The 27,189-nt window shown below is 36.7% G+C and overlaps 1 protein-coding gene across 5 annotated transcripts in view; it reads left to right on the forward strand.

Moving 5' to 3' along the window:
• The window catches only part of EHBP1 (EH domain binding protein 1), a 1,033,533-nt gene that overhangs the window by 694,441 nt on the left and 311,903 nt on the right, over positions 1-27,189 (forward strand). For all 5 annotated transcript variants that reach the window (XM_053712059.1, XM_053712060.1, XM_053712061.1 and 2 more), the window contains one exon: positions 8,906-9,778. In XM_053712059.1, the coding sequence (XP_053568034.1) occupies positions 8,906-9,778 (873 nt within the window). The remainder of the gene's footprint in view (positions 1-8,905; positions 9,779-27,189) is intronic.

The raw sequence follows: 27,189 nt of genomic DNA on the forward strand, positions 1-27,189 counted from the left end.
CTAGCCTGATATTGCCACATATCTGTCCCAAAAGGAACAGTGTACTGTACAATTCTCTACCCTTTAATTTATTTGCAAATAGCTTGTTTAGCTCTATTTTGGTATTTAAAAAAAGCTGGTTTTGCCTGTGGTATCTCCACCTATACTGAACTCTTTATTTATTTTTTATTTACTTTAATAGTGGGGTGAAGGAGAGAGAGGTAATAAAGTGTTAATTTTTAATTGTTCCCTCTAAGTATTCAGCTTTGGTATACAGAGATAAGATAAGGAAACATGCATGTGTAAAGAGAGCGATAAAATAAGGTGACCTGATTTCCTGAAAGCTTAGCCCATATTAATGGGTTGTATTGTCAAAGAACAAAATCAGTTATTTCATATACAAAAATACACCTAAATGAGCATATGTTCCCCTCCCCATACATTTTATACACTTCTGCTGGTTCACTGAGGCAGATTCAGTTTGCATGTGACTTGAGCACTATGTGGCAGCAGTGTTTGCAAAAGTGTCTGTACAACATTCTACAAAAACACCCTCCTACTTTTTTCTTCAGATTTTCTTTCATCTCAAATCCCCCCCCCCCCCCCCCCCCCAAGCTATTGCTTTCAGGAAACAATTAAGATTATGAGCTCTTAAAGACAAGCTACTAATTTAAACATACATTTCTCTTACATGATATGTGCTTATTTATCCACTTTAATATCCAAACCCAAAATTTCGGTTTATTTCTTTATAAATATTTTATTTCCTCCAAATTATAATTCTTTACTATCTGATTGTAAAATATTTGGAATTTCCTCTTTTATCCGCTAAAAATCTTTTAAGTGTTAAAGAGTTTATTTTTACTGTGAGCAGTTTTTGATCTTTTGACCTTCAGCCTTAATGCTGTACGACACCCTCAGCTGAGTGCTCTGCACCCTGGGGATGCTGACACCTTGTTTAGAATCACTGCCTTAAAGGTTGTTTTTACCTGACCTACATGACCGGTATATATTCTAATTTATACTTCTAAACTTATAGGCGTTTGCTTCTATTAAAGGAACACTCAAGTCAAAATTAAAGGGACATTCCGGTAAAAATGTAAATGCACTTAGGTGAATTACATCTTTGAATAGAAACACATTTGCAATATATATGTACAGGTGGCCCTCGTTTTACAACGGTTCAATTTACACCGTTTCAGAATAACAACCTTTTTTTCCAATCATGTGACTGCTATTGAAAAGCATTGAGAAGCAGTGCATTTATTAAAATAGCCAGTAGGTGGAGCTGAGCGCTTGTGTTGCAGCAAAGCCAAGCAAGCTGAAATTAATCAGTTTAACCAGACCTGAGCTATCGAGCAGATTTCAAAGGAACAAGATCTTCCTGTCTGTAAATCAGTCCAGATTGGAATGCATAGAAAGAACTGTTTGCAGAAAAATGCAAGTGAAGTCTGTGTTGTGTGATTATTTTATTAGGTTTATAATGCTGTTTAGAAAATGTTTTTGTTCATTTAACTTAGTTTAATTATATATTCTGTGTTGTGTGATTATTTTATTAGGTTTATAATGCTGTTTAGCATTTAAAGTCTTCATTTCAAAGCTTTAAAAATAATGTATTAGGTGTTACTTATGACAATTTTGAGAGGGGCCTGGAACCTATCTCCCTCACTTCCCATTGACTTACATTATAAACTGGGTTTCAATTTACAACAGTTTTGATTTACAACCATTCCTTCTGAAACCTAACCCCAGCGTATACTGAGGGCTACCTGTATTGGCAAAATGTTTCTAGTAAAAGTTATCACTGTTTTAGTATTAACATTTGTCTCTGCATGTGCACGTGAAGCATAGCTAGATATTGTCAGTGCACCAGCATGTTTTACTGCAGCGGCTCATAGTGCATGTGGGGCTTGTATTATGTCAGCAATTAACAAATTTAGTCATTACCAGATGGTACAAGAAACTCAGGCGCTCTGTGTAAGTGCTGTGTTTAAAATGCTGGTGCAGAGGACATAATAAAAGGACCACACTTGACATTTCAACAACGCATACATTTTTCACTATCGCAAGTAAAACATTGCGATATACATTCATTATTTATTTTGTAGTCTTTTGCTGTAAACTACATCTAAAAATTGTGCTTGTTTCACTTTATCCCAGGGAGGCTTAGGTTATTACTTTTAGGCAATTTATGTGAGCATTTCTTTACTTTTCCCTCCCTCCCTAAGCTTCCTATGGTGTTACATACGTTTAAAAGGTAGATTATCCGTTTGGCATCAACAGTCATGATAGGAAAATCCTTCTTTGAAATAGTAACTCAGTTCAATCAATGCTAAACCACCTTAAAGGGAGAGTATACACCAAATTTCATATAACTGAATGTAATAGACACTACTATAAAGAATAAGATGCACAGATACTGATATAAAAATCCAGTATAAAACTGTTTAAAAACTTACTTAGAAGCTGCCAGTTTAGCACTGTTGAAAAGATTAGCTGACACACCCACTGAAAAGTTTGTGCTATATCTGAATGTTAGTTTGTGATTGGTTAGCAGGGGTTCTTTTGTTCTGAGGGGCAAGAAAATAAGTGAAAAGAATAAACATAAAACAATATTCTCATTTGACAAAATAGAGCTGTAGTTTTCATTGCAACCTTATTCTTATAAAGGAAGGTTCATAATCATATAGTTTACAATTTCTCTTTTAATGTCCCTTTAAAGGGACAGTCAACACAAAAATTGTTATTGTTTAAAAAAATAGATAATGCCTTTACTACCCATTCCCCAGCTTTGCACAACCAACATTGTTATATTAATATACTTTATAACATTTAAACCTCTAAATTGCTGCCTGTTTCTAAGCCACTGCAGACAGCCTCTTATCACATGCTTTGTATTAGCTTTTCACACAACAAGAGACTGCTAGTTCACGTGGGCCATATAGATAACATTGTGCTCACGCACGTGAGTTATGGATGACACTGCACTAATTGGCTAAAATGCAAGTCAATATATAATAAATAGTCATGTGATCAGGGGGCTGTCAAAAGAGGCTTAGATACAAGGTAATCACAGAGGTTAAAAGTCTATTATTATAACCATGTTGGCTGTGCAAACCCGGGGAATGGGTAATAAAGGGATTATCTATCTTTTCAAACAATAACATTGTTGGAGTTGACTGTCCCTTTAATTACACTGTGCATACTTAAAGACACTTTTCAAACAGCTATAGCTTTTTTAGAAGCATTTTGCTAAGACATTCGTATTACAAAAATGCTTCTATTCTGAAATGCATCCATGTGGATTCCAATTTTGGCTGGAATGTCCCTTTAAACTTTCATGATTCAGATAGGAGCACGCAGTTGTAAACAATTTTCCAATTCACTTCATTATCAAAATGTGCATAATCTTTTATATACACACTTTCTGAGTTACCAGCTCCTACTGAATATGTGCAAGATTTCACAGTGTATACATATATGAATTTTTTTCATTGGCTGATGGCTGTCCCATGATGCAAAATAGACTAATTTGAAATGTATTTGTGGATTATGGATTTCTACTGTATTTACATTAGGAATAGTTGTTAGTCAGCTTTGTTACTCTACACCTGAACATAGAAACGTCTCTTGATTTTTATACATGTATGTTTTTTGGTGCAATATGATGAAAGGAAGTGTTTTTTTTTTACCAAACTTTAAGAAAAAAAACTACACCAGGTCAACCTTTAAATCAAAATATTCAGAATGTGCTGCAAAGATTGCTCAACTTCAGAGCAAAACTGTTTGACTGAGAAATGGCAATTTCATCTAAGAGGAAATATATATGGTGCAGTATCTAACAGAAAGAAAATAACGTCATAGTCCTAAATATGATGAGAATGCTGCAATCAGCACAGCAGCAATCCAGCCAAAGAGGTGTTCACTATTTAAATGCTTTTGTTATGACGACACATTGAGTAGACAGTATTGCATTCAGGTTGGAAATTATATAAAATAGGATGGGAAAATCTTTATCTAACAAAATATTTAGTGAAGTGAGATAGCAGAACTCTTCTGTCAAGAGGACAGACCTTCAGACACATGACGTTATAGGAAGCACGTGCTCATAATAAATAGTTCACTTGAATAAACACTCTAGAGGCTTTGGAACCACGAAGGTAAGTTATATTGTGCACATGTTTCTGAGGACCCAGCTACTACTGAGCATGTGCAAGAGTTCATGTTGTATATGTATATGAGTCTGTCATTGGCTGATGGTAGTCACATGATACAAGGGGCCGACATAAGGAAAGATATTTTTAACTTTGTCAGAAAAAAACTTCTCATTTAAAATTTTTATTTTGTACTCGTTGATTATGAAATGTACTGGTCCTTTAATCTAACATCATAGATGTTTCATAAAAAAAATAATCTTTAAAATAAGACTAATTTATAGTTTAGTTCCTAGATACCACGGCTGTTATGGGGAATTAGTCTGGATTCAGTGACGTGCAGTGAGGTCAGAGGCTGGTGAGGCACTAGATATGATACGCCGGAGAAACACATGTACAGAGGGCCGCAAGACCCCCAACAGGGCAGGTTTAAATGATAGCTGAACCAGTGCACAGCTGACATAATCCGGTGATGGGTGAGAGCAAGTTAGTAACCACTGAGTTACTGATCAGCTGATTACTTCACCTGTGCACTGATTCAGCTATAATGAAAACCTGGCCTGTTGGGGGTACTTGAGGACCATTGTTGAGAAACACTGCACTAGAGCACCATCTCATCGGAAATGTATTGATTACCTGGAGAATAAAGCACACATACTCTGCTCACTGACACCCACACACACTCTGCTCACATACACACTCACGCAATTCTGTGGCACAGTGCCAGTTACTAAGCAATTAGAATGATACACAATCTCTTCTCTACTCACTACTATATTATAAAAATAGAAATAATTTACCATACACGTTTTACACAAAGGACAAGTTATCAATACTGCCAACACAGCTGCTACAATATGGTGTTCAAGAAACGCACGTGTACATCCCACTTAGGTATGCTTTTCAACAAAGGACACCAAAGGATACCAAAAGAATGAAGTACATAATAATAAAAGTAAAATAGGAAGTTTATTTTTTTTTTTTTGTGTGTGCAATTTCTATCTGAATGATGGAAATGTAATTATGACTTTCATGTTCCTTTCAAAAACTCATTTGATTTGCTGACATGGGGCCAGTAACAGTTGATGCTAATTCTCAAAATATAAATAACTAGAAAAGTCTATTAAAATAGCATGCTCTACCTCAATCATAAAAGTTTAATTTTAAATGTCTCCCTTTGAATATGTGTTTAACCAGTTACTTTACAGTGGCATTATTTCTAAAAAAACATTTAACTGCAATAATTACATATATTTTTTAAATGACTCATTATCTCCTTTTATTATTATAAACTTGTATAAAAGCAGCACATATTAAAATCACAATGCAACAGCTTTCAATTGATTTGTGAATTACAAGTTAACAGCAGTCTTTTAATAAATGGAGAAACAGAGAAAAATAAAAATAGATACTGCATCCTCTGACTGAACAGACAGAACATATATGGAGTTTGTACCTAATTAAATCAAATAACCATGAAAAAGGGAGGCTTAGCAATATTCAATGTCAAAAACTTCAATTTAAAGAGACACTCAAGTCAAAATTAAACTTAATGATTCAGATAGAGCAGCAATTTAAAACAACTTTCCAATTTACTTCCATTAACAAAACATGCACAGTCTTTTTATATTTACACTTTTTGAGTCACCAGCTCCTACTGAGCATGTGCAAGAATTCACAGAATATACGTATATGCATTTGTGATTGGCTGATGGCTGTCACATGATACAGGGGGAGTGGAAATAGACATAACTTTGCAATTTATTTTAAAAAAATCTACTACTCATTTGAAGTTCAGACTAAGTGCTATTGCATTGTCTACTTATCATGCATTTGTTGATTATGCAAATCTACTGTATTGGCTGGTCCTTTAAATAATGTGGACACTGCACACTTAACTTCAAACTCTGGGTTTTAAATTATGGATTTAAATTTGAATTGACCCTTTGACTTCCTGTCAGTATTGGGTTATGCTCACTTACTGTCCCTACTGTTAATGAGCTGTATCTGAACACAATTTGTGAATCACAAGAGATGTAGAATACTACTTTACTCTTCTGCTTGGTGTCTTCTGTTCTTAGGTTACCTCAGCTTCCAGTTGTGTCACATGACCCTGCTCACTGCATCCTCCTTCTGATTAATCTATATATCCTTCACTTGCTAGGAGGCATCAAGAGGGGTGCCTCCTATTGGTCCCAATTTTTGCTGCTAAATATATTGACAGAACACAGGTGGCGCTGCAGCACAGCTTTTCCTTTGACCCATGTACTGCAATGGAGAGAAGTGTTCCTGTACCTGCCTCTCCATAGCATTACATGGGGGGAAAATATTTTTTTTTGGACTTTTTTTTTTTTTATTAAAATTTAATTAAGCTTTGGCCATATATGGCAGGGTAGGCACTGCCTCCCCTGCCTCCTATGAGTGCACGTCCCTGTCTGGATTGTAGCTATGGTTATTGTGATATTCTTTCCATTAAGAATTAACCACTATATTTCAAGTTTTCCTTTATTAACCGGGAACTTCAGGTAGATTAGGAGTTTCTCCATAAAGAAGATATTGTAATATTGAAGATAAACAGATCTACCTTAGCAATCTAAGGTTCAGACCTGCCTAATAAGCCTTGTAACAATATTTCTTTGTTCACTAAAAAGACTGTCATCATATTAGGCCATATATCACTGCGGTCACTTTTCTCATGGTAGTCACTTAAAGAACAGTCAAGTCCAAAAAACTTTCATGATTCAAATAGAGCATGTAATTTTAAACAACTTTCCAATTTACTTTTATCACCAATTTTGCTTTGTTCTTTTGGTATTCTTAGTTGAAAGCTAAAGCTAGGGGGTTCTTTTGCTAATTTCTTAGACCTTGAAGGCCGCCTCTAATCTGACTGCATTTTGACAGTTTTTCACAACTAGAGGACGTTAGTTCATGCGTTTCATATAGATAACAATGAGCTCACACTGATTGGCAAATATGCAAGTCTGTGGAAAGAACTGAAATAAGGAGGCAGTCTGCAGAGGCTTAAATACAAGGTAATTACAAAGGTAAAATGTGTTTTATTATAACTGTTTTGGTTATGCAAAACTGGGGAATGGGTAATAAAAGGATTATCTATCTTTTTAAACAATAAAAAATTCTGGTGTTGACTCTCCCTTTAAACTTAGGATAGTAGAACCTTAGAATTATTTATCTTTCTCATGATTAAAAAGGATACCTAGGTAGACTTAGGAGCTGCTGATTGGTGGCTGCACATATATTCCTCATTTAATTGGCTTACCCAGTGCATTCAGCTATCTCGCAGTAGTGCATTGCTACTTTTTCAACAAAGGATACAAAGAGAATGATGCAAATCGTATAATAGAAGTAAATTGGAAAATTGTTTAAAATTCTATTTTCTATCTGAATCATGAAATAAAAATGTTGGGTTTATTGTCCTTTTAAACTTTCATGATTCAGATAGAGCATGCCTTTTTAAACAACTTTCCAATTTACTTTTATTACCTAATTTTCTTTGTTATTTTGGTATCCTTTATTGAAAAGCATACCTAGGTAGACTCAGGAACAGCAGTGCACTGCTGGGAGCTAGCTGCTGATTGGTGGTCATATATGCCTCGGCCCTCTTGTTGCAAGGTGTTCAGCTGGTTCCCAGTAGTGCATTGCTGCGCCTTCAACAAAGGATACCAAGGAAATGAATCAAATTTGATAATAAAAATAAACTGGAAAGTTGTTTATAATGTTATACCATGTGGGAATCGTATCCCTTTAACCTTATAACTTATATTATAACTTATAATTTAAAAATATAAATCTCATATTATTTTCATGCTAATCTTTTAATACATCTAATGTAATATTTTTTTGTATTATTATTTTTTTCCTGTGCAAGAAGTAAATGTGTACAAGTTTAAAGGGCATTGATGTCAAATACTCTTTGAGCATTTATACCTACACCAGACCTTTTCCATAGATTAAATGGCCAACCTCCCCTGTTCTTTCTTCATTCATTTCCAGCTTCATCTTCCCTTGACCACAGGTGTCCTTTTTAAAGTGGTTTTGACATGGGTTCAGGACACTCTTTATTACTTTCTTTTTGTCTACACAGGCAGCATAATTAATCAGTTCCTATATTATAGTACTAGTTTAGAAATCATGGGACCAGTATCATGTCTAAGAACACATGGTTTTATGGTCCTGGGATGAAGCGGATAATCCAAGGTAGAGATTGGATTATCCTTATGGGAGTTTTGCATAACCTCACGTTGGTTTTGAGCATGTTGTGGTAAGGTTTATATAGTTCTAATTGGGCAGCCTAGGATTGGTCACTGTTCTGGCAAAACTGCTGAGCAGAGGTCCCAGTACAGGATCATGCAAGACACTTGAGTCCTCTGGGTAATTTGCAAGGGGAAATTGAGGTGTCTTCTGGTAAGTTTCTATCTAACTCCAGGCTCATGTCTAAAATGAGTAGTGTTGTTTGCTGTGCAGCTGTTATAATTGTAAGTGCCAGGTGTTTTAGTTACTAGTAGAAGAAAGATGGGGATGGAGAAAGAGAGATGGAAAGAGAGTGAACTTTAATGACACTGAGTGTGGGAGAGGTCCATTCTCAGTTTTATATTTATTTGTTTTATCTGTAAAACTGTGCTCTGTATATGAACAACACATTATATTTTTATTCTTAATAAAAACAAATACCAGGCTACTCATAAAATAAGTGTTTTTTATGTTAGTCTTGCATTATATTTAACAGATCTTCTTTTTTTCTGTCTCTCTTTAAGGCATATGATGGATTTGCCAGTATAGGAATATCCCGATTACTGGAGCCATCCGACATGGTGCTATTGGCAATTCCAGACAAGCTGACTGTTATGACTTACCTGTATCAAATACGAGCTCATTTTAGTGGACAAGAATTGAATGTGGTTCAGATTGAAGCAAACAGCAGTAAAAGCACGTACAAGGTTGGAAACTATGAGACTGACACAAACAGCTCCATAGATCAAGATAAATTCTATGCAGAACTTAATGATTTGAGTCAGGACGCAGAACCTAAGCTTGAGGAAACATCAAGTTCTCTGCCTGATTGTGTTCCTCATAATGAATCTATCTTAGTCAATGACTATGGGATTGTGAATAGTAACACTGAGCAATGCACTGTAGGTGAAATTCCCAGTACCGAACTGAAAATACCCTCTTCCAGGACTAAAAGTCACTTAGAATTGCAACCCTCTAGTAGGACTTCTGAGTCAGAACAATCAAACACCTGCAATATTGTTGATGGGTCTCACTCACAAACACAGCCGCCAGTAACCCAAATGAAATTACTTAAAGCTGATATTGCAGACTTAAGTGACTTGCACCAGGTCTCCGATTCTGTAACTGAACTGCCTTCTACAGATGCCGTGGTAATTGACACTCATTCGCACAGTTTACCAGAGCAAACCAGGACAGACTTGTCTTCCTCTGAAAGTACCAGCTTGGGAAGTGGGTCATCAGAAAACAAAGTAACCAGCAGATTAGATGATTCCTACAAAAAAAGTATTGAGGTTTCTTCCAAAAGTACTACACTATGTCAAACCGGGATCAGTGCTCTTCAGGATTCTACCAAATTGACATCTAGTAATGCTGATCAATCTTCAAAGACATCTGAGGTAAGGATTTACCAGAGCTAAGCATCTATCTCATTCTTTACTACCCTTACACACTATATACTTTAAAGGGAAAGTCCAAATTAAATGTTCATGATTCAGATAGAGCATGCTAATATAAAGACCTTTCCTATTTACTTCTGATGGCAAATTTGCTTTATCCTTTTGGTATCCAATGCTGAAAGGTAAACTTAGATATCTAGCTAAACACAAGGGCCGATGGTAAAAGGGTTGTCACAATAGCAATATGTTAAAGGTATCTGCATCGCAGTCAGGCTTGCAGGTCAAATGTTTTAAAGGGATGAAATCACTGTTAGGAGGTGAAGTGACAGAATGTTAAAAGCAGTATCACCATGTGCAACAAGAATGTAATGTAAGTGATCCTGTTAGACAGTATTGAATGACAATACAATGTGTACTAAAACTCTTTTGTTGCAATACAATAGTAAAACTATACATGAATAATAAACCTATAAAAGTTTGGGAATTGTGGGTATATTGTACATGTGTATACAGTGTCCAGTCCTATATATGTTTTATACTGTAAATTAGTATATTATGTGTTTAAAGTAAGTTTTATTGTTTTAATAACACCTTTGGTACAGTGTGACCACAATATTAGAAGTAAAACTAATCTTCCTTTGGTTTACTTCTAATATTGCGGTTGCACGGTATTAGAACTACACATACAGAACATTATGATTTTGTATAGAATTACAATGTTAAAAATCCATCTGCTTTTAAAAATACTATTATAAAATGATAATGTTGAGGCTTTGGTCTTCAATGAGACATTAATAGCCACTACACAAAATGTTGTTCCTAGAAAGAAACACACGGCAATAGTTAAAAACAAGTTTATTTAAAGGGCCACTAAACCCAAAATCTTTCTTTCATGATTCAGATAGAGAATAGAAATTTAAACAACATTACAATTTACTTCCATTATTTATTTTGCTTCATTTTTTAAATATCCTTAGTTGAAGAAAAAGCGATGCACATGGTGAGCCAATCACACGATGCTTCTATGTTCAGCAACCAATCAGCAGCTAGTGAGCATATCTAGATATGCTTTTCATCAAAGAATATCAAGAGAATAAAACAAATGAGATAATATAAGTAAATTAGAAAGATGTTTAAAATTGCATTCTCTTTCTAAATCATAAAAGAAAAAATGTGGGTGGCATGTCCCTTTAAATTACAATCTTACTTAAAATATATAATATACTATTTTAAAGTATAAAACATATATAACACACCATATACACATGTAGAATATACCCACAACCCCAGCTAAGTTTATTATTAAGGGTTATTGTTTGTTCGTTATGTACAATGGTCATTGCATACTTAGTGAATATATAGGCATTTCATTGGAGTAGCCTGTAATATAATGGGGGAAACTTTGCATAGACAATCTAATATTATAAGCAATACTTACTAGCTTAGGTGAACATTTTCACACATGCTGGACATGTCTTGCAACTCTTTCAGTGATGAGATGAGCAATTGTAATAAATATACTGTGTTTATTGTGAAACAGTTTACATATACACTGGCTTTGAAAAGTTTGGGGTCACTTAAACATTTCCTTATTTTCCATGAAAAGATACATGAAATTAATTTGAATTGGAAATATAGTCATTGACAAGGTTCCTCCATGTGCAGCAATTACAGCCTTTTAGACCTTTTTTTTTTTTTTTTTTTTATTGAAGTCGTGCACAAGTACAACAAAAGGGAATGCCTCAAAACATTTACAGAGAAGTGTAAATACAATATTGTTAAATAAGTGTTACAGACAAAAGCCCTGTAGAAAGGGCATAATATATTCATATAGCTCAAACATTCTTATCATATTAGGGCAATCAATAGTGAGACTTCAGTTTTAAAATAAAGGTATTAGAGAAAACAAAAATGGTCCCCTCCGTGCCGTATAGAAAGCAAATTAGAGTTACCACTCAGATATAATTAGGGCAGGGGGAGGTAGCTTTATGGTTTTATGGGGGAGGGATGCAGCGGGCGAAAGCCGCTCGATATAAAGTAGGTAGGGTGAAGGGAAAGTGGAGGGCGGAGCCTATCAACATGGAAAGCAAGGTTAAATATGCATAGAGATTTAGCGAAAACATAGCTCGATTAATAACTAACAAACAAACTAGACAGTCATGAACTAAATAACAGCAGAGTTACCCTTATGAACCTTCCCTCAAAGGCGTTAGTAGAAGATCATAATAACATAACTATAGCATAGACAGAGTATCATTGTTAAGATTTTGGCCCTGAATATGGAATCTTGAGCATAATCTAGAGTGGTTATAGGTGCTTTAATGAGATAGGCATAGAATGGATTAGGAAATGAAGTATGAATCTCCTACTTAAGTGAGACCTATAATACAATGTAGTATATAAAAACAAAGGATAAGTACATAGTACAGCAAGCATTATAAACCACATCAAAAACTTAACTATTATGCGGGTAGTCCCGCTAGTAAAGAAAATATTAAGAAAAACTCTGAGAATGCAAGTTTGTGGCTTAGGGGAGGTCTAACATTAAAATCAAATGTCAATGTGGAGTCTCACATGGAATCCTTAGTTGCAGAGCAATAGGGAAATGTAAGATCTTTGGTATCAGAAGATAGTAGTGATGCCCAGTGTTAGGTTTAGTATTCAGGTAAGTCCATCATAAGTTCTAACACTTGTCACACTATCTGAAGGTATCACAACAACAACAAAAAAATAAAATAAATAAACTTTCCTCGAAGAGTAACATTATGGTGTAGGCTTATTACTGGTGCACTGTGAATACAGATCAGCAAAGGACCTGGGAATTGTGGTGCACTATATAAAGTCCCTGTTTAACCCACACCAGTAGTATCAAATCGGATCTGAGCTAGGGAAATGATGTATGGGAGGACTTGGTATATTGAAAGCCTCTTGGAATCAGGATGAGCTCTCCAAACACTCTGTCTCACCCATGGTAGCTGTGCTACAGGGTATACTTGCTGTATCTCAACTGCAGACTGGAAAACCACAATGACTCTGCTGGTGCTCAAAGTCCGCGGCCCAACGGCAGCCCGGTTTACAGACATTTCTTGATTTCCAGCAGTCTCTGAGGAGATATACTGAACTACTGCCTGCTGGTGAGGGCTCACCTCTGGTATTATCGATGCGGGTACCTGCTCCTGTGTAGGTGGATCAGTCAGAGGAAACTGCCTGTCGGCAATAGGAGACCGAGGAAGCATGTGTACTATTTCCTGCCTGAGGTCTCTGAACTGCTCCTCCATGCTTGCCTGCATGCGCTCTAATGCCCGGTGAATCGCTGCTGTCAGAGCCATCTGTGGATAGGGTGAAGCTGCTACTCTGCGGTATAATAGTTCTGTGGGCTGTGATCGGTGGGTAGCCAATATTATGCAGGATCGCTAGATTAGCGCAAGCCGTGGGCTTTCTAATGAGAGTGAAAATTTCCACAATACGGAGCTAACATTGAGCGGCAGAACATGCCTTCCAACAGGGGTAGCAGACTTGATTCAGGGTGCTGACGACCGGGTCCCTTGTGGAGTGGAGGTAGTAGCTATGCTTCCATACGTCCAATAGGTTAGCTACTCGGAGGCCGCAAACCGTGATGCACCGCTGTTCGTGATGGACTGTCAAGCTAAGCGTAGTTCATGGGAGCTGTCGGTAATGGTTTTTCCCACCACCGCTTACCTAAGGCTGCTATTCTAGCTCAAGTCTGCGGGTGTCAGTAATTCCAAAGACTGTGTTAGCTAGGTGGACCACGAGTGAGGTAGAGGCAGCTGTAAAGGCCCCGATCTTAGGCTAGCTCCTTTAGACATATACGGTACAAGAAAAAGCACTGAGTCACTTCCCCTGTAATCGCTAGGTTGTTGAAGGGTAGCTTAGGCATTCTCATTTTCCCTTTTTCTTTCCTTTTCAGGCTCAAAATGAATTAAAACAAGTTTCTGTAGTCGGAGCTGAGCAGAAACATGTCTTCCCTGCTCGACTACAGGCTCCGCCCCCCCCCCTTTTAGACCTTTTAATTGTCAATTTATTGAGGTAATCTGAAGAGATTTCACCCCATACTTCCTGAAGCACCTCCCAGAAGTTGGATTGGCTTGATGAGCACTTCTTACGTACCATACGGTCATTGTCCTATTGTAGGAGGAAATTGGCTCCAATCAAGTGCCCTCCACATGTTATGGCATGGCGTTGCAAATGGAGTGATAGCCTTCCTTCTTCAAGGTCCCCTTTACCCTGTATAAATATCCCACTTTACCACCACCAAAGCACCCCCCCCCCCCAGACCATCACATTGCCTCCACCATGCTTGACAGATGTCTACAAGCACTCTTCCAGCATCTTTTCATTTGGTCTGCGTCTCACAAATGTTCTCCTTTGTAATCCGAACACCTCAAAGTTAGAATCTCTGTCTAGTGTCTGTTTTTCGCCCATCTTAGGGCTAGATTACAAGTGGAGTACTAATTTATTGCGTGCCCGCAAAAGGGCATATTCGCCCATTTACGGGTGCATGATAATTAACCAGCCATTATAAGTGGCTGGTTATTGCTATCGCAAGCTCATGGTAGCAATTAACACTCAGGAAATTAACCAGAAGTCAGACCTCTGATTAATTTTTTAAATGTCCCCCAATTGCCCCTTAAATAATGTGAGGTTCTTTTTGTTTGTTTTTAAAACTGCACTAAGCAGTTTTTGGGGGCTAAATTTGGTGGGTGTGGGGTATTAGAAAAAAAAAAATGGCAATGAAAAGTGCCTTTATATTGCAGTCTGTAAATATAAATGCATATGCTTATATAGATATATTTATGTGTTAATATAATATATAATGCATGCTCTGGCATTAATAAATTGAGCGCAAATATCGCTTTCGCTGAAGCGATATTTTGCACTCAATTTATTAATCTAGCTCTTAATCTTTTCTTTTTATTGGCCAATCTGAGATATAGCTTTTTCTTAGCAACTCTTCCTAGAAGGCCAGCATCCCTGAGTCACCTCTTCTCTGTTGATGTTGAGACTGGTGTTTTGCAGGTACTATTATAATTTATAAAAAAAATTATTATTTTTTTCCCAACTTGATACAAACAGAAATATAAAAGAAAAGTTGTGACAATGACATCATATAATAAACATGGACTCGAGGGTACAATAGAGTTCAATATGAAGTCCACATCATAAAAAAAAGAAAGAAGACCATTTATTTTCAGTAGTATTGAAGTCCATCATCCTCAAGTGCAAAACAAATAACGTTATAAAATTATATCAGGACTAAAATGTTATAACACTCTGCAGCTAAATACTATACACATAGATTTTGACACTTTTTCTTCCCTCCTTATACTCTGTAGGGATTAAAACTTTGTTGGAGATTTGGAAATGTTCCTCTTGCTGTGGCTGTATATAAATATAAAGATCCTATAAATGGTCTTATTATTTGTGTATGTACTACCAGAGGTTGATAACTAATAAAGTTTTTCCATTTAAAGAAAAATTGTTTAATATTTGTTTTTGATCGCATTGATGAATCGAACTGTTCTATTATCAATTATGGAGTTTATTTTTAATTTCAGAAAAGTTGGACAATATTTTATTTTCCAATATATTAATTTTTTTTACCAATAAAATAGTGGTGTATATCAATTTAATGTTTTTTTTTTAACTTTGTTGGTTTAATATAAAAAAGAGAATGTGTTTTAAATATAGGTCGACTTTTTCCTTAAGTGTGATTCAATCAATAATTAACTTTCTTCCAGATTTTCTATACTTTAGGACAACTCCAAAGACAGTGTAAAAGATTAGCTTCACGATAGTTGCATCTATAACAGCATACAGCACCTCTAGCTTTTCATATAGACATTATAGCCAGAGTAAGAAATGTGTTGTTAATCAATTTAATATGAGATTCTCTCCAGTCTATCACTCTATCCAACCTGGACAAACTACGCACAATATCCTCTTCCTGAGCCTTATTTAATAAACCTACCAACTTATGAAATAGCTTCTGGATATTTTTCTGACCTTTTTCCATTTATACAAATGTATACCAAATGGAAATAGAACATTTCCCATGCAGATATCACTGAAATAAGGTTTCTAGTTTTTCCCAGCTCTGGTTTACTGGGGTAATACTAATCAATTTGTTTACGTAATGGCAGGTTTGTAGATAAGCAAATAATTGTTTATCCGGTATACCGAATTCCTGTTTCAACATTTCAAATGATTTACATTGTCGTTGCGTGTCATCTAATATATGTATTATCTTTGTCAAGCCCTTTTCTCGCCATTCATGGAAAACTTGAATATAGGGCTTCTAAGAAGTTAGGATTACATTGTATTGTTAAGAATCTCCAAAATTGATAATCAATTTGAATTTCTTAACATATCTTCTGCCAAGCATCTATTATATTTCTTATAGATAACATACACTTAATGTTAGCTGGTAACTTAGATATTGTACAACGTAGCAGAGAAGTTAACAAATAAGGCTAGCCACAACAGAAACTGGATATATAGGATACCACAGTTCCCAAAGTATGCACTTCTAGCACTCTGGGCCCTGAACTAAAGGACGGAATACCCCAAACAGGATTGTTAAAATATAACCTTTATTATAAAAATTAAAAAACCTAGATAGGTTATTTCACAAACAATTTAAAATACACTCCAGTACCCTGATCAGTGTAATAAATGTTAGGTCTGATCACTGTAATTAATGATTAGGCCTGTATAGTATCACAGTGATAAGTGATCTGAAATATGACCAATAATACTCGCTAGTTTATATTTGTTCACTCGCTTGCTGCAAGCAAGCTGGGATTAAATTCGTAGTCAGGGTAAATAATGATCTGAGAACTAATATCGATATATTGCCAATATTATTATATCATGATATTTATTTGTCATTCATTCAAGGATTGTGTCCATTTATTGAAAGAAGTCTGAATTCGACCTCAACTTTGTGTGTGATAATATAATTCGTTAATCAATCAGACTAGTGCCACGAAAATCACAAAGTTAATTTAAGCTAACATTCCAACCATTATTGCCATTATTTGGCATATGTATTCAATTCTAGTTTCAGTTATAGGATTAAGCTGAATTAGACGTAATATGAGCTGAGTTCGATTAGTATCTAACAGCTTATTAGTACAGCTTATATTTAAAGTATTAGTGATATTAACAGGTTTACTGGGTTCTTGTACTGAGGTTGATAAAGAAGTTGTGGTTATACTGTAGGCTAAATCAGGCGTTGCCCAGGTTAGCAGTAAGGTTACTGATATTAAGTGAGTTCTCTTCTACTTCCAATAATATAAGGGTAAAATACTTATATATAAAGTAGCTAATTACTTCTATCACAGTTATAGCTACTCAGTTTATACTATCTAACGTCACCCAAGTGGTGTATAAGTAGGTATTGCTGACTATACGGCGCTATGAGCCGTCTGATAATCAGTATCAGTAATTAATGAATTCTATCTGGCTAGGCCCCGATTCAAAAGTTAGTTTAGTAACAGTATGTTCTATGGCACTTCTTGTGTGGTTGGTACAATTTAAACTAAGTCTGGCACACCCCGGAATGGATTTCCAATTAGTCGTTCACACAGAATCAGTATTCCAAGTGCTGTTGGTCTCCCGCAGTTAAGCACTCATTCAGTCATTCTTACATTCATTAAACATATTTATGGATGTATGTAAGAACTATGTTAACGGTTAAGCTAAGTCTGGCACAACCCAGGCTGTATATTGATTAATATTACCAGTTAAATACTGTAGTTAGTGGTCCAAACATACGTTCATACAGCAAGTGCTGTGCTTCACAGGCTATTGAATGTTCATACAACAGTTCTGCAGTTGGATAGACAATATTATTGAATGAATTTTGATAAAGCCCCATCGGGCGAAACGCGTCAGGGGAGAGTGCTGAACGTGTTCACACTCTATCTTTTGTGTTTATCTTAACTGCCCAGTACCCTGTATCTATGTACCGCTAGTAGTGATTTCTATACTAACGCTATTATTAGACTGTCAGGGTCCTTTCAGATGAGTGAACAGGGTTCACATTGTAATTACGGTATAGCTATATCGAGTTGCCACTACAGCATTTAATTCTAACATAGCTTATCTTGTGCCTAATTAACGGAACTACTAACAGAAACTCATTTAAAAATATTGTTTGACCAACGTTAGAACTTATGTATGAATGTTGAATAGTCTGAGAAGCACAGCATCAGCTGTACTAGATCACTTACTACAGTGTTTAACTGATAATATTAAAAATCTCACAGCCTGGGTTGTGCCAGACTTAGCCTAACCGTTAACATAGTTCGTATACATATCAACAAATATGTCTGACTAATGTAAGAATGATTGAATGAGCGTTAAATTGCGGGAGATCTGCAGCACTTGTCACACTTATTCTCGGTGTATGATGAATTAGAAATTCGATCTGGGTTGTGCCAGACATAGTTTAATCAATTTTTACCAACAATATAAACAGTGCTATCGATAAGATTATTATCAAAATTAATCTATAGTCTGGGTTGTGCCAGATTTATTGTAACAATTATAGATATTGAAAAACAGACGGCGCAGAGTGCCACAAAGTGAGCGATACCTGTTTACATAGTACTTGGGCTATGTTAGACAGTACAAACTGTGGAGCTATAATGGTAACAGAGTTAACCAGCTATTGACCACAGGAGTATTATACCCTCATATTAATGAAAGCAGGGAATAACTTACTTGATGATATTCGAGCATCTAACTCTTATATAGTTCAGCCTGTATCTAATCAATTGAACTATTAACAAAATTCATTCAATAATATTGTCTATCCAACTGCAGAACTGTTGTATGAACATTCAATAGCCTGTGAAGCACAGCACTTGCTGTATGAACGTATGTTTGGACCACTAACTACAGTATTTAACTGGTAATATTAATCAATATACAGCCTGGGTTGTGCCAGACTTAGCTTAACCGTTAACATAGTTCTTACATACATCCATAAATATGTTTAATGAATGTAAGAATGACTGAATGAGTGCTTAACTGCGGGAGACCAACAGCACTTGGAATACTGATTCTGTGTGAACGACTAATTGGAAATCCATTCCGGGGTGTGCCAGACTTAGTTTAAATTGTACCAACCACACAAGAAGTGCCATAGAACATACTGTTACTAAACTAACTTTTGAATCGGTGCCTAGCCAGATAGAATTAATTAATTACTGATACTGATTATCAGACGGCTCATAGCGCCGTATAGTCAGCAATACCTACTTATACACCACTTGGGTGACGTTAGATAGTATAAACTGAGTAGCTATAACTGTGATAGAAGTAATTAGCTACTTTATATATAAGTATTTTACCCTTATATTATTGGAAGTAGAAGAGAACTCACTTAATATCAGTAACCTTACTGCTAACCTGGGCAACGCCTGATTTAGCCTACAGTATAACCACAACTTCTTTATCAACCTCAGTACAAGAACCCAGTAAACCTGTTAATATCACTAATACTTTAAATATAAGCTGTACTAATAAGCTGTTAGATACTAATCGAACTCAGCTCATATTACGTCTAATTCAGCTTAATCCTATAACTGAAACTAGAATTGAATACATATGCCAAATAATGGCAATAATGGTTGGAATGTTAGCTTAAATTAACTTTGTGATTTTCGTGGCACTAGTCTGATTGATTAACGAATTATATTATCACACACAAAGTTGAGGTCGAATTCAGACTTCTTTCAATAAATGGACACAATCCTTGAATGAATGACAAATAAATATCATGATATAATAATATTGGCAATATATCGATATTAGTTCTCAGATCATTATTTACCCTGACTACGAATTTAATCCCAGCTTGCTTGCAGCAAGCGAGTGAACAAATATAAACTAGCGAGTATTATTGGTCATATTTCAGATCACTTATCACTGTGATACTATACAGGCCTAATCATTAATTACAGTGATCAGACCTAACATTTATTACACTGATCAGGGTACTGGAGTGTATTTTAAATTGTTTGTGAAATAACCTATCTAGGTTTTTTAATTTTTATAATAAAGGTTATATTTTAACAATCCTGTTTGGGGTATTCCGTCCTTTAGTTCAGGGCCCAGAGTGCTAGAAGTGCATACTTTGGGAACTGTGATATCCTATATATCCAGTTTCTGTTGTGGCTAGATTAATATTTATGCACAAGCACCATTTCCTCCTAACAATCTAAGGTTGAATAACATAGAATTTTCTATACATACACATATATATTACCAGAGGAAAAGCCCGAGTGGTGCCACTGTTCATTTGGTGTGTAAGTTAACAAATAAGGTTTTAAAAGGTTTTGTTCCAATTCTAGCAAAGAATAATGATTATTTTCCATCAACCTGTCAACAGCTAATTTGTTCATGCAAACCTAGTTGTAAAGTTTAACAGTTTAAATACTCCATATTTTCTAGGATAAATACGTTCAGATAGTGCAAGGGAAACTCTCTTATTTCCCGAAAGATAAGTTGTAATTGATCTATTAAAATAAAATACATACTTTCCTGGAAATAAATAGAGGAAGATTTTGCAGTAAGATATAGGACCTTTTTGAAAAATGATTATTTTAATCAGATTTATGTTTGCATATTATAATATTGGAAACTTGCTTAAATTTTTAAGATCTTTAAAATTTCACTGAAACATTCCTTATAATTTAAATTATTCCATTCACTAGGGTTTTTGGATCTATTGGTACCTAGAGCTGTTAACTTCCTTAAAGGGTCTATCTAAATTCTTAAATTTATTTATTTTATATATCCACAGTATCTCTGACTCAGATGTATTTTTTTGTATATCCTGTGAATGATCCAAAATATTTGAGAATTTGCATTAAGCATGGGATGTTCTTATTTGTGGTCTTTGTAAATACAACCAAATTGTCTGTATTCAATGATAGAAATAATTGTTGATTACAATGCATATTCCATCTAGTTTTTTTCTAAGGAGGATAGCTACTGGCTCTATGGCTAAATTGAAAACATAAGACAAAATGAGTCAGCCCTATCTGGTTCCTTTTTGTAAGATTATATATTGATTAAGTCTGCTGTTAATGAAAATCGTAGTGAAAGGATTCTTATATATCATCTTAATGAATAGCAAAAACATAATTTATGTAAGAACTTACCTGATAAATTAATTTCTTTCATATTAGCAAGAGTCCATGAGCTAGTGACGTATGGGATATACATTCCTACCAGGAGGGGCAAAGTTTCCCAAACCTCAAAATGCCTATAAATACACCCATCACCACACCCACAATTCAGTTTAATGAATAGCCAAGAAGTGGGGTGATAAGAAAGGAGCGAAAGCATCAAAAAATAAGGAATTGGAATAATTGTGCTTTATACAAAAAATCATAACCACCACAAAAAAGGGTGGGCCTCATGGACTCTTGCTAATATGAAAGAAATGAATTTATTAGGTAAGTTCTTACATAAATTATGTTTTCTTTCATGTAATTAGCAAGAGTCCATGAGCTAGTGACGTATGGGATAATAAATACCCAAGATGTGGAACTTCCACGCAAGAGTCACTAGAGAGGGAGGGATAAAATAAAGACAGCCAATTCCGCTGAAAAATAATCCACAACCCAAAACAAACGTTTTAATCTTAATAATGAAAAAAACTGAAATTATAAGCAGAAGAATCAAACTGAAACAGCTGCCTGAAGTACTTTTCTACCAAAAACTTCTTCAGAAGAAGAGAAAACATCAAAATGGTAGAATTTAGTAAAAGTATGCAAAGAAGACCAAGTTGCTGCTTTGCAAATCTGATCAACAGAAGCTTCATTCCTAAACGCCCAGGAAGTTGAAACTGACCTAGTAGAATGAGCTGTAATCCTTTGAGGCGGAGTTTTACCCGACTCGACATAAGCATGATGAATCAAAGACTTTCACCAAGACGCCAAAGAAATGGCGGAGGCCTTCTGACCTTTCCTGAACCAGAAAAGATAACAAATAGACTAGAAGTCTTTCTAAAATCTTTAGTAGCTTCAACATAATATTTTAAAGCTCTTACTACATCCAAAGAATGTAAAGATCTCTCCAGAGAATTCTTAGGATTAGGATATAATGAAGGAACAACAATTTCTCTACTAATGTTGTTAGAGTTCACAACCTTAGGTAAAAATTTAAATGAAGTCCGCAACACCGCCTTATCCTGATGAAAAATCAGAAAAGAAAGAGCAGATAACTCAGAAACTCTTCTAGCAGAAGAGATGGCCAAAAGGAACAGAACTTTCCAAGAAAGTAATTTAATATCCAGAGAATGCATAGGTTCAAACGGAGGAGCTTGTAAAGCCCTCAGAACCAAATTAAGACTCCAAGGAGGAGAAATTGACTTAATGACAGGCTTAATACGAACCAAAGCCTGTACAAAACAATGAATATCAGGAAGATTAGCAATCTTTCTGTGAAAAAGAACGGAAAGAGCAGAAATTTGTCCTTTCAAGGAACTTGCAGACAAACCTTTATCCAAACCATCCTGAAGAAACTGTAAAATTCTAGGAATTCTAAAAGAATGCCAGGAGAATTTATGAGAAGAACACCAAGAAATGTAAGTCTTCTAGACTCGATAATAAATCTTCCTAGACACAGATTTACGAGCCTGTAACATAGTATTAATTACTGAGTCAGAGAAACCTCTATGACTAAGAATCAAGCGTTCAATCTCCATACCTTCAAATTTAATGATTTGAGATCCTGATGGAAAAAAGGGCATTGAGATAGAAGGTCTGGTCTTAACGGAAGAGTCCAAGGTTGGCAAGTGGCCATCAGAATGAGATCCGCATACCAAAACCTGTGAGGCCATGCTGGAGCCACCAGCAGTACAAACGAACGTTCCATTAGAATTTTGGAAATCACTTTTGGAAGAAGAACTAGAGGCGGAAAGATATAAGCAGGATGATAATTCCAGGGAAGCGATAACGTGTCCACTGCCTCCGCCTGAGGATCCCTGGATCTGGACAGATACCTGGGAAGTTTCTTGTTTAGATGAGAAGCCATCAGATCTATTTCTGGAAGACCCCATATTTGAACAATCTGAAGAAATACCTCTGGTTCTGGCGACTGAGATAATCCGCTTCCCAATTGTCTACACCTGGGATGTGAACCGCAGAGATTAGACAGGAGCTGGATTCCGCCCATACAAGTATCCAAGATACTTCTTTCATAGCCTAAGGACTGTGAGTCCCCCCTTGATGATTGACATATGCCACGGTTGTGACATTGTCTGTCTGAAAACAAATGAACGATTCTCTCTTCAGAAGAGGCCAGAACTGAAGAGCTCTGAAAATCGCACGGAGTTCCAAAATGTTGATTGGTAATCTCGCCTCCTTAGATTCCCAGACCCCCTGCGCTGTCAGAGATCCCCATACAGCTCCCCAACCTGTCAGACTCGCATCTGTTGAGATCACAGTCCAGGTTAGACGAACAAAAGAAGCCCCTTGGACTAAACAATGGTGATCTATCCACCACGTCAGAGAGTGTCGAACATTTGGATTTAAGGATATTAATTGCGATATCTTTGTATAATCCCTGCACCACTGGTTCAGCATACAAAGCTGAAGAGGTCGCATGTGAAAACGAGCAAAGGGGATCGCGTCCGATGCAGCAGTCATGAGACCTAGAATTTCCATGCACAAAGCTACCGAAGGGAATGATTGAGACTGAAGGTTTCGACAAGCTGAAACCAATTTCAGACGTCTCTTTTCTGTTAGAGACAAGGTCATGGACACTGAATCTATTTGGAAACCTAAAAAGGTTACTCTTGTCTGAGGAATCAATGAACTCTTTGGTAAATTGATCCTCTAACCATGTCTTTGAACAAACGACACAAGTCGATTCGTATGAGATTCTGCAGAATGTTAAGACTGAGCAAGTACCAAGATATCGTCCAAATAAGGAAATACCGCAATACCCTGTTCTCTGATTACAGATAGAAGGGCACCAAGAACCTTTGAAAAGATCCTTGGAGCTGTTGCTAGGCCAAACGGAAGGGCCACAAACTGGTAATGCTTGTCTAGAAAAGAGAACCTCAGAAACTGAAAGTGATCTGGATGAATCGGAATATGCAGATATGCATCCTGTAAATCTATTGTGGACATATAATGCCCTTGCTGAACAAAAGGCAGAATAGTCCTTATAGTTACCATTTTGAATGTTGGTATCCTTACATAACGATTCAATATCTTTAGATCCAGAACTGGTCTGAAGGAATTCTCCTTCTTTGGTACAATGAATAGATTTGAGTAAAACCCCAGACCCTGTTCCAGAACTGGAACTGGCATAATTACTCCAGCCAACTCTAAATCTGAAACACATTTCAGAAATGCCTGAGCCTTCACTGGGTTTATTGGAATGCGAGAGAGAAAAAATCTTCTCGCAGGCGGCCTTACCTTGAAACCTAATCTGTACCCTTGTGAAACAATGTTCTGAATCCAAAGACTGTGAATCGAATTGATCCAAATGTCTTTGAAAACTCGTAACCTGCCCCCTACCAGCTGTGCTGGAATGAGGGCTGCACCTTCATGTGGACTTGGGAGCTGGTTTTGACTTTCTAAAAGGCTTGGATTTATTCCAGATTGGAGAAGGTTTCCACACAGAAACCGTTCCTTTAGAGGAAGGGTCAGGCTTCTGTTCCTTATTCTGACGAAAGGAACGAAAACGATTAGCAGCCCTGTATTTACCTTTAGATTTTTTGTCCTGAGGCAAAAAAGTTCCTTTCCCCCCAGTAACAGTTGAAATAATAGAATCCAACTGAGAACCAAATAATTTATTACCTTGGAAAGAGAGAGAAAGCAAAGTTGACTTAGAAGACATATCTGCATTCCAAGTTTTAAGCCATAAAGTTCTTCTGGCTAAAATAGCTAAAGACATATACCTGACATCAATTCTAATGATATCAAAGATGGCACCACAAATAAAGTTATTAGCATGTTGAAGAAGTTTTTTTTTTGTTTTTTTTATTGAGATTTTAATAAGCACATACAATACATACAGAAATGCCAAACTGAAATAGTACAGACAATCAAAATTGAGTAGGCAAAGATAACTGTAATCTCATTTTTATAAATAGGGAACCTCCTCTAAAAAGGATAGGCCACTCTTGGGCCACGGGAGAGGACAGTACTTAATGGAGGTAGGTTTGTTAAACCTATAGCCACTTTTGGGCTTCATAAAGCGAAAAAACAATAACTATATAGGAAACAGTAACTGTATATAAATCCAATAACAAATTGTACAACATTGTCTCATTCAAATGGGTATAATGAACTTCTGGGGTATTGTGATAACCTTGGCAAACATTAGACTCCCGCCTTTAGTTCTGAAGATCATGTCATTAATTAGTAGTATGAGGGCTTAAGACCTTAAGGTCAAATATAGGGTGTACCAATATGCTTTACTACATATCCGGCTTCAACTGAAGGGATTAAAGATATATGTACTCATTTCACACGCCACATGCAAGGGCTTAAATGATCAGGGAACAGTATGCAATATTACCCATATATATGTATATTATAGAAAAATCCAGTGTTAGCGTCCTGCTATATAGTTTGCTACTCTATGGCAATGGTTTCTAGGTATTAAGGAAGTGAAGACTCACTCTGTCCCGGCCACAGACAAATCAAGGCCACCCATTTACGTAGGGGCACCCATAAGATAAACCTATATGGAGAGTATAATATGAGTATATAGGAGGACAATCTAAATTATAGGCATAACAGCTTAAGTAGGTGAAGTGCAGCAGAGGTGTCTGATCCCTAGTGTATTACTACAAGGGGATTAACCTTGAAACAAGTGGCATATCACATAACAATATAAAGGTGACTGTTTTTACATTTTGATTGGCAGCACACATTTAAGGAGAAGCTTACTAGAAACATACTTTTAATAGTACATCCTGCCAGCAGTTAGGTAACAGAGTACCTGCAAGCATGAGGCACCTGGCTATATTATTTACTGTATATACATAACATTTGAGAATTAATACCGGAACAACCAGCCCATGGTAAAGAACAAGTGTAGTTAAAAAAAAAAAAAAGACAATAAACTTAAGGCATGTATATGTTTTGAATACTGTTAACAAAAACCACAAACCCATTCTAAGCTTTAGGGGAGTCACAGGCTCAATGTCTTTACCTAGTCACTAAGCAACAGAGGAGTCCCGTACGCTGAGATCCCCCACATACAATATCTGCACCTCAAGCTTGTAAGCGACTTGTTGGAGACTGAGCAGACCTTGTCAACAGTATACAGTGTTTTTACTACTTAAGGTCCAGACTCAAAAGCGGGATTACTGACAAACATAACATATACCTAGGTTAAGTCTGTATTCCCGGATCGTCCATCTTATTTACCCCACTCCGTGTCTGTCAGTTGAGTTTGCAAACCGTTTCAGCTCAGCCACCAGCCCCAAAAACTGAACAGACAGTGGGCGCATCAAAAAAAGGAGCATCTCATGCATGCTGGACTGAAGCACTTACTATCCCAGCCTAGATCGTGGGCTTGAAGGGTGTAGAGGTAGACCTTTACATTACTCACGTTAGGAGTAGATGCCATTTTAGTAGAGGAGATCAGAGCACCCTCCTCTGCTGCTTTCTGCTCCATCGAGAGTTTGCCTTGAAACAAAGCACAGCTGACATCCTGCGCTCTCATGCGCTTTTCATTTACTGGTAACGATGTCACTGTGTGCTCTATTTTTTGTGAGGTCCCCCAAATTGCCGGCTCATTGATAGCTATATCTTCTAGTAGTGGCAGCTTGTCCTCCTTAGCGAAACACATAGCTTCCGGAGTCCCGGTTTCTCTAGCTCTCTCCCATGTTATTTGCAGAGGCTCTGTTAGGCATTCAGCTGCAGCCGAATCTGGCTGTTGGATCAGAGCATTATCAGTTCCCCATGCTGCAGCCAAGACCCTCTCAAGTCGGGAGAAATGCTCATCCAAAAGCAGACTAATTATTTCCTCACTGGGGCCGTGGAAAAGGCTACTTGTCAGTAGTAAAGTATTATTGATGCCCTTAGGTTGCTGCGGTGTCATATCATCCATGAGGATCAAAGGCTTCTCTATGACCCACGGAGGCGGTGCTGACGGTGTCTTCACATATATGGTGGTAGCCGAGTGCCGTCTGTCAGCTTGCAGGTTGCGCTCCCCATCTGGGATCTGTGTGTGTTCAGCGGGCGGCTTCCGCTGCAGAGGAACAGGCTTAGGGGCACGCAGGTAAGTAGGGACACCAACCTCTTGCAGAAGGGCCGTTGTAGGAGTTAGGTTCAGAGAAGCGCCCAATACAGGTTCAGCTAGCGGTCCTCCTCCAGATTCGGCCCCGCTCAGGGACTCTGTTTTCT

This window comes from Bombina bombina, chromosome 4, assembly GCF_027579735.1.
Source record: "Bombina bombina isolate aBomBom1 chromosome 4, aBomBom1.pri, whole genome shotgun sequence".
Classification (NCBI taxonomy): Eukaryota; Metazoa; Chordata; class Amphibia; order Anura; family Bombinatoridae; genus Bombina; species Bombina bombina.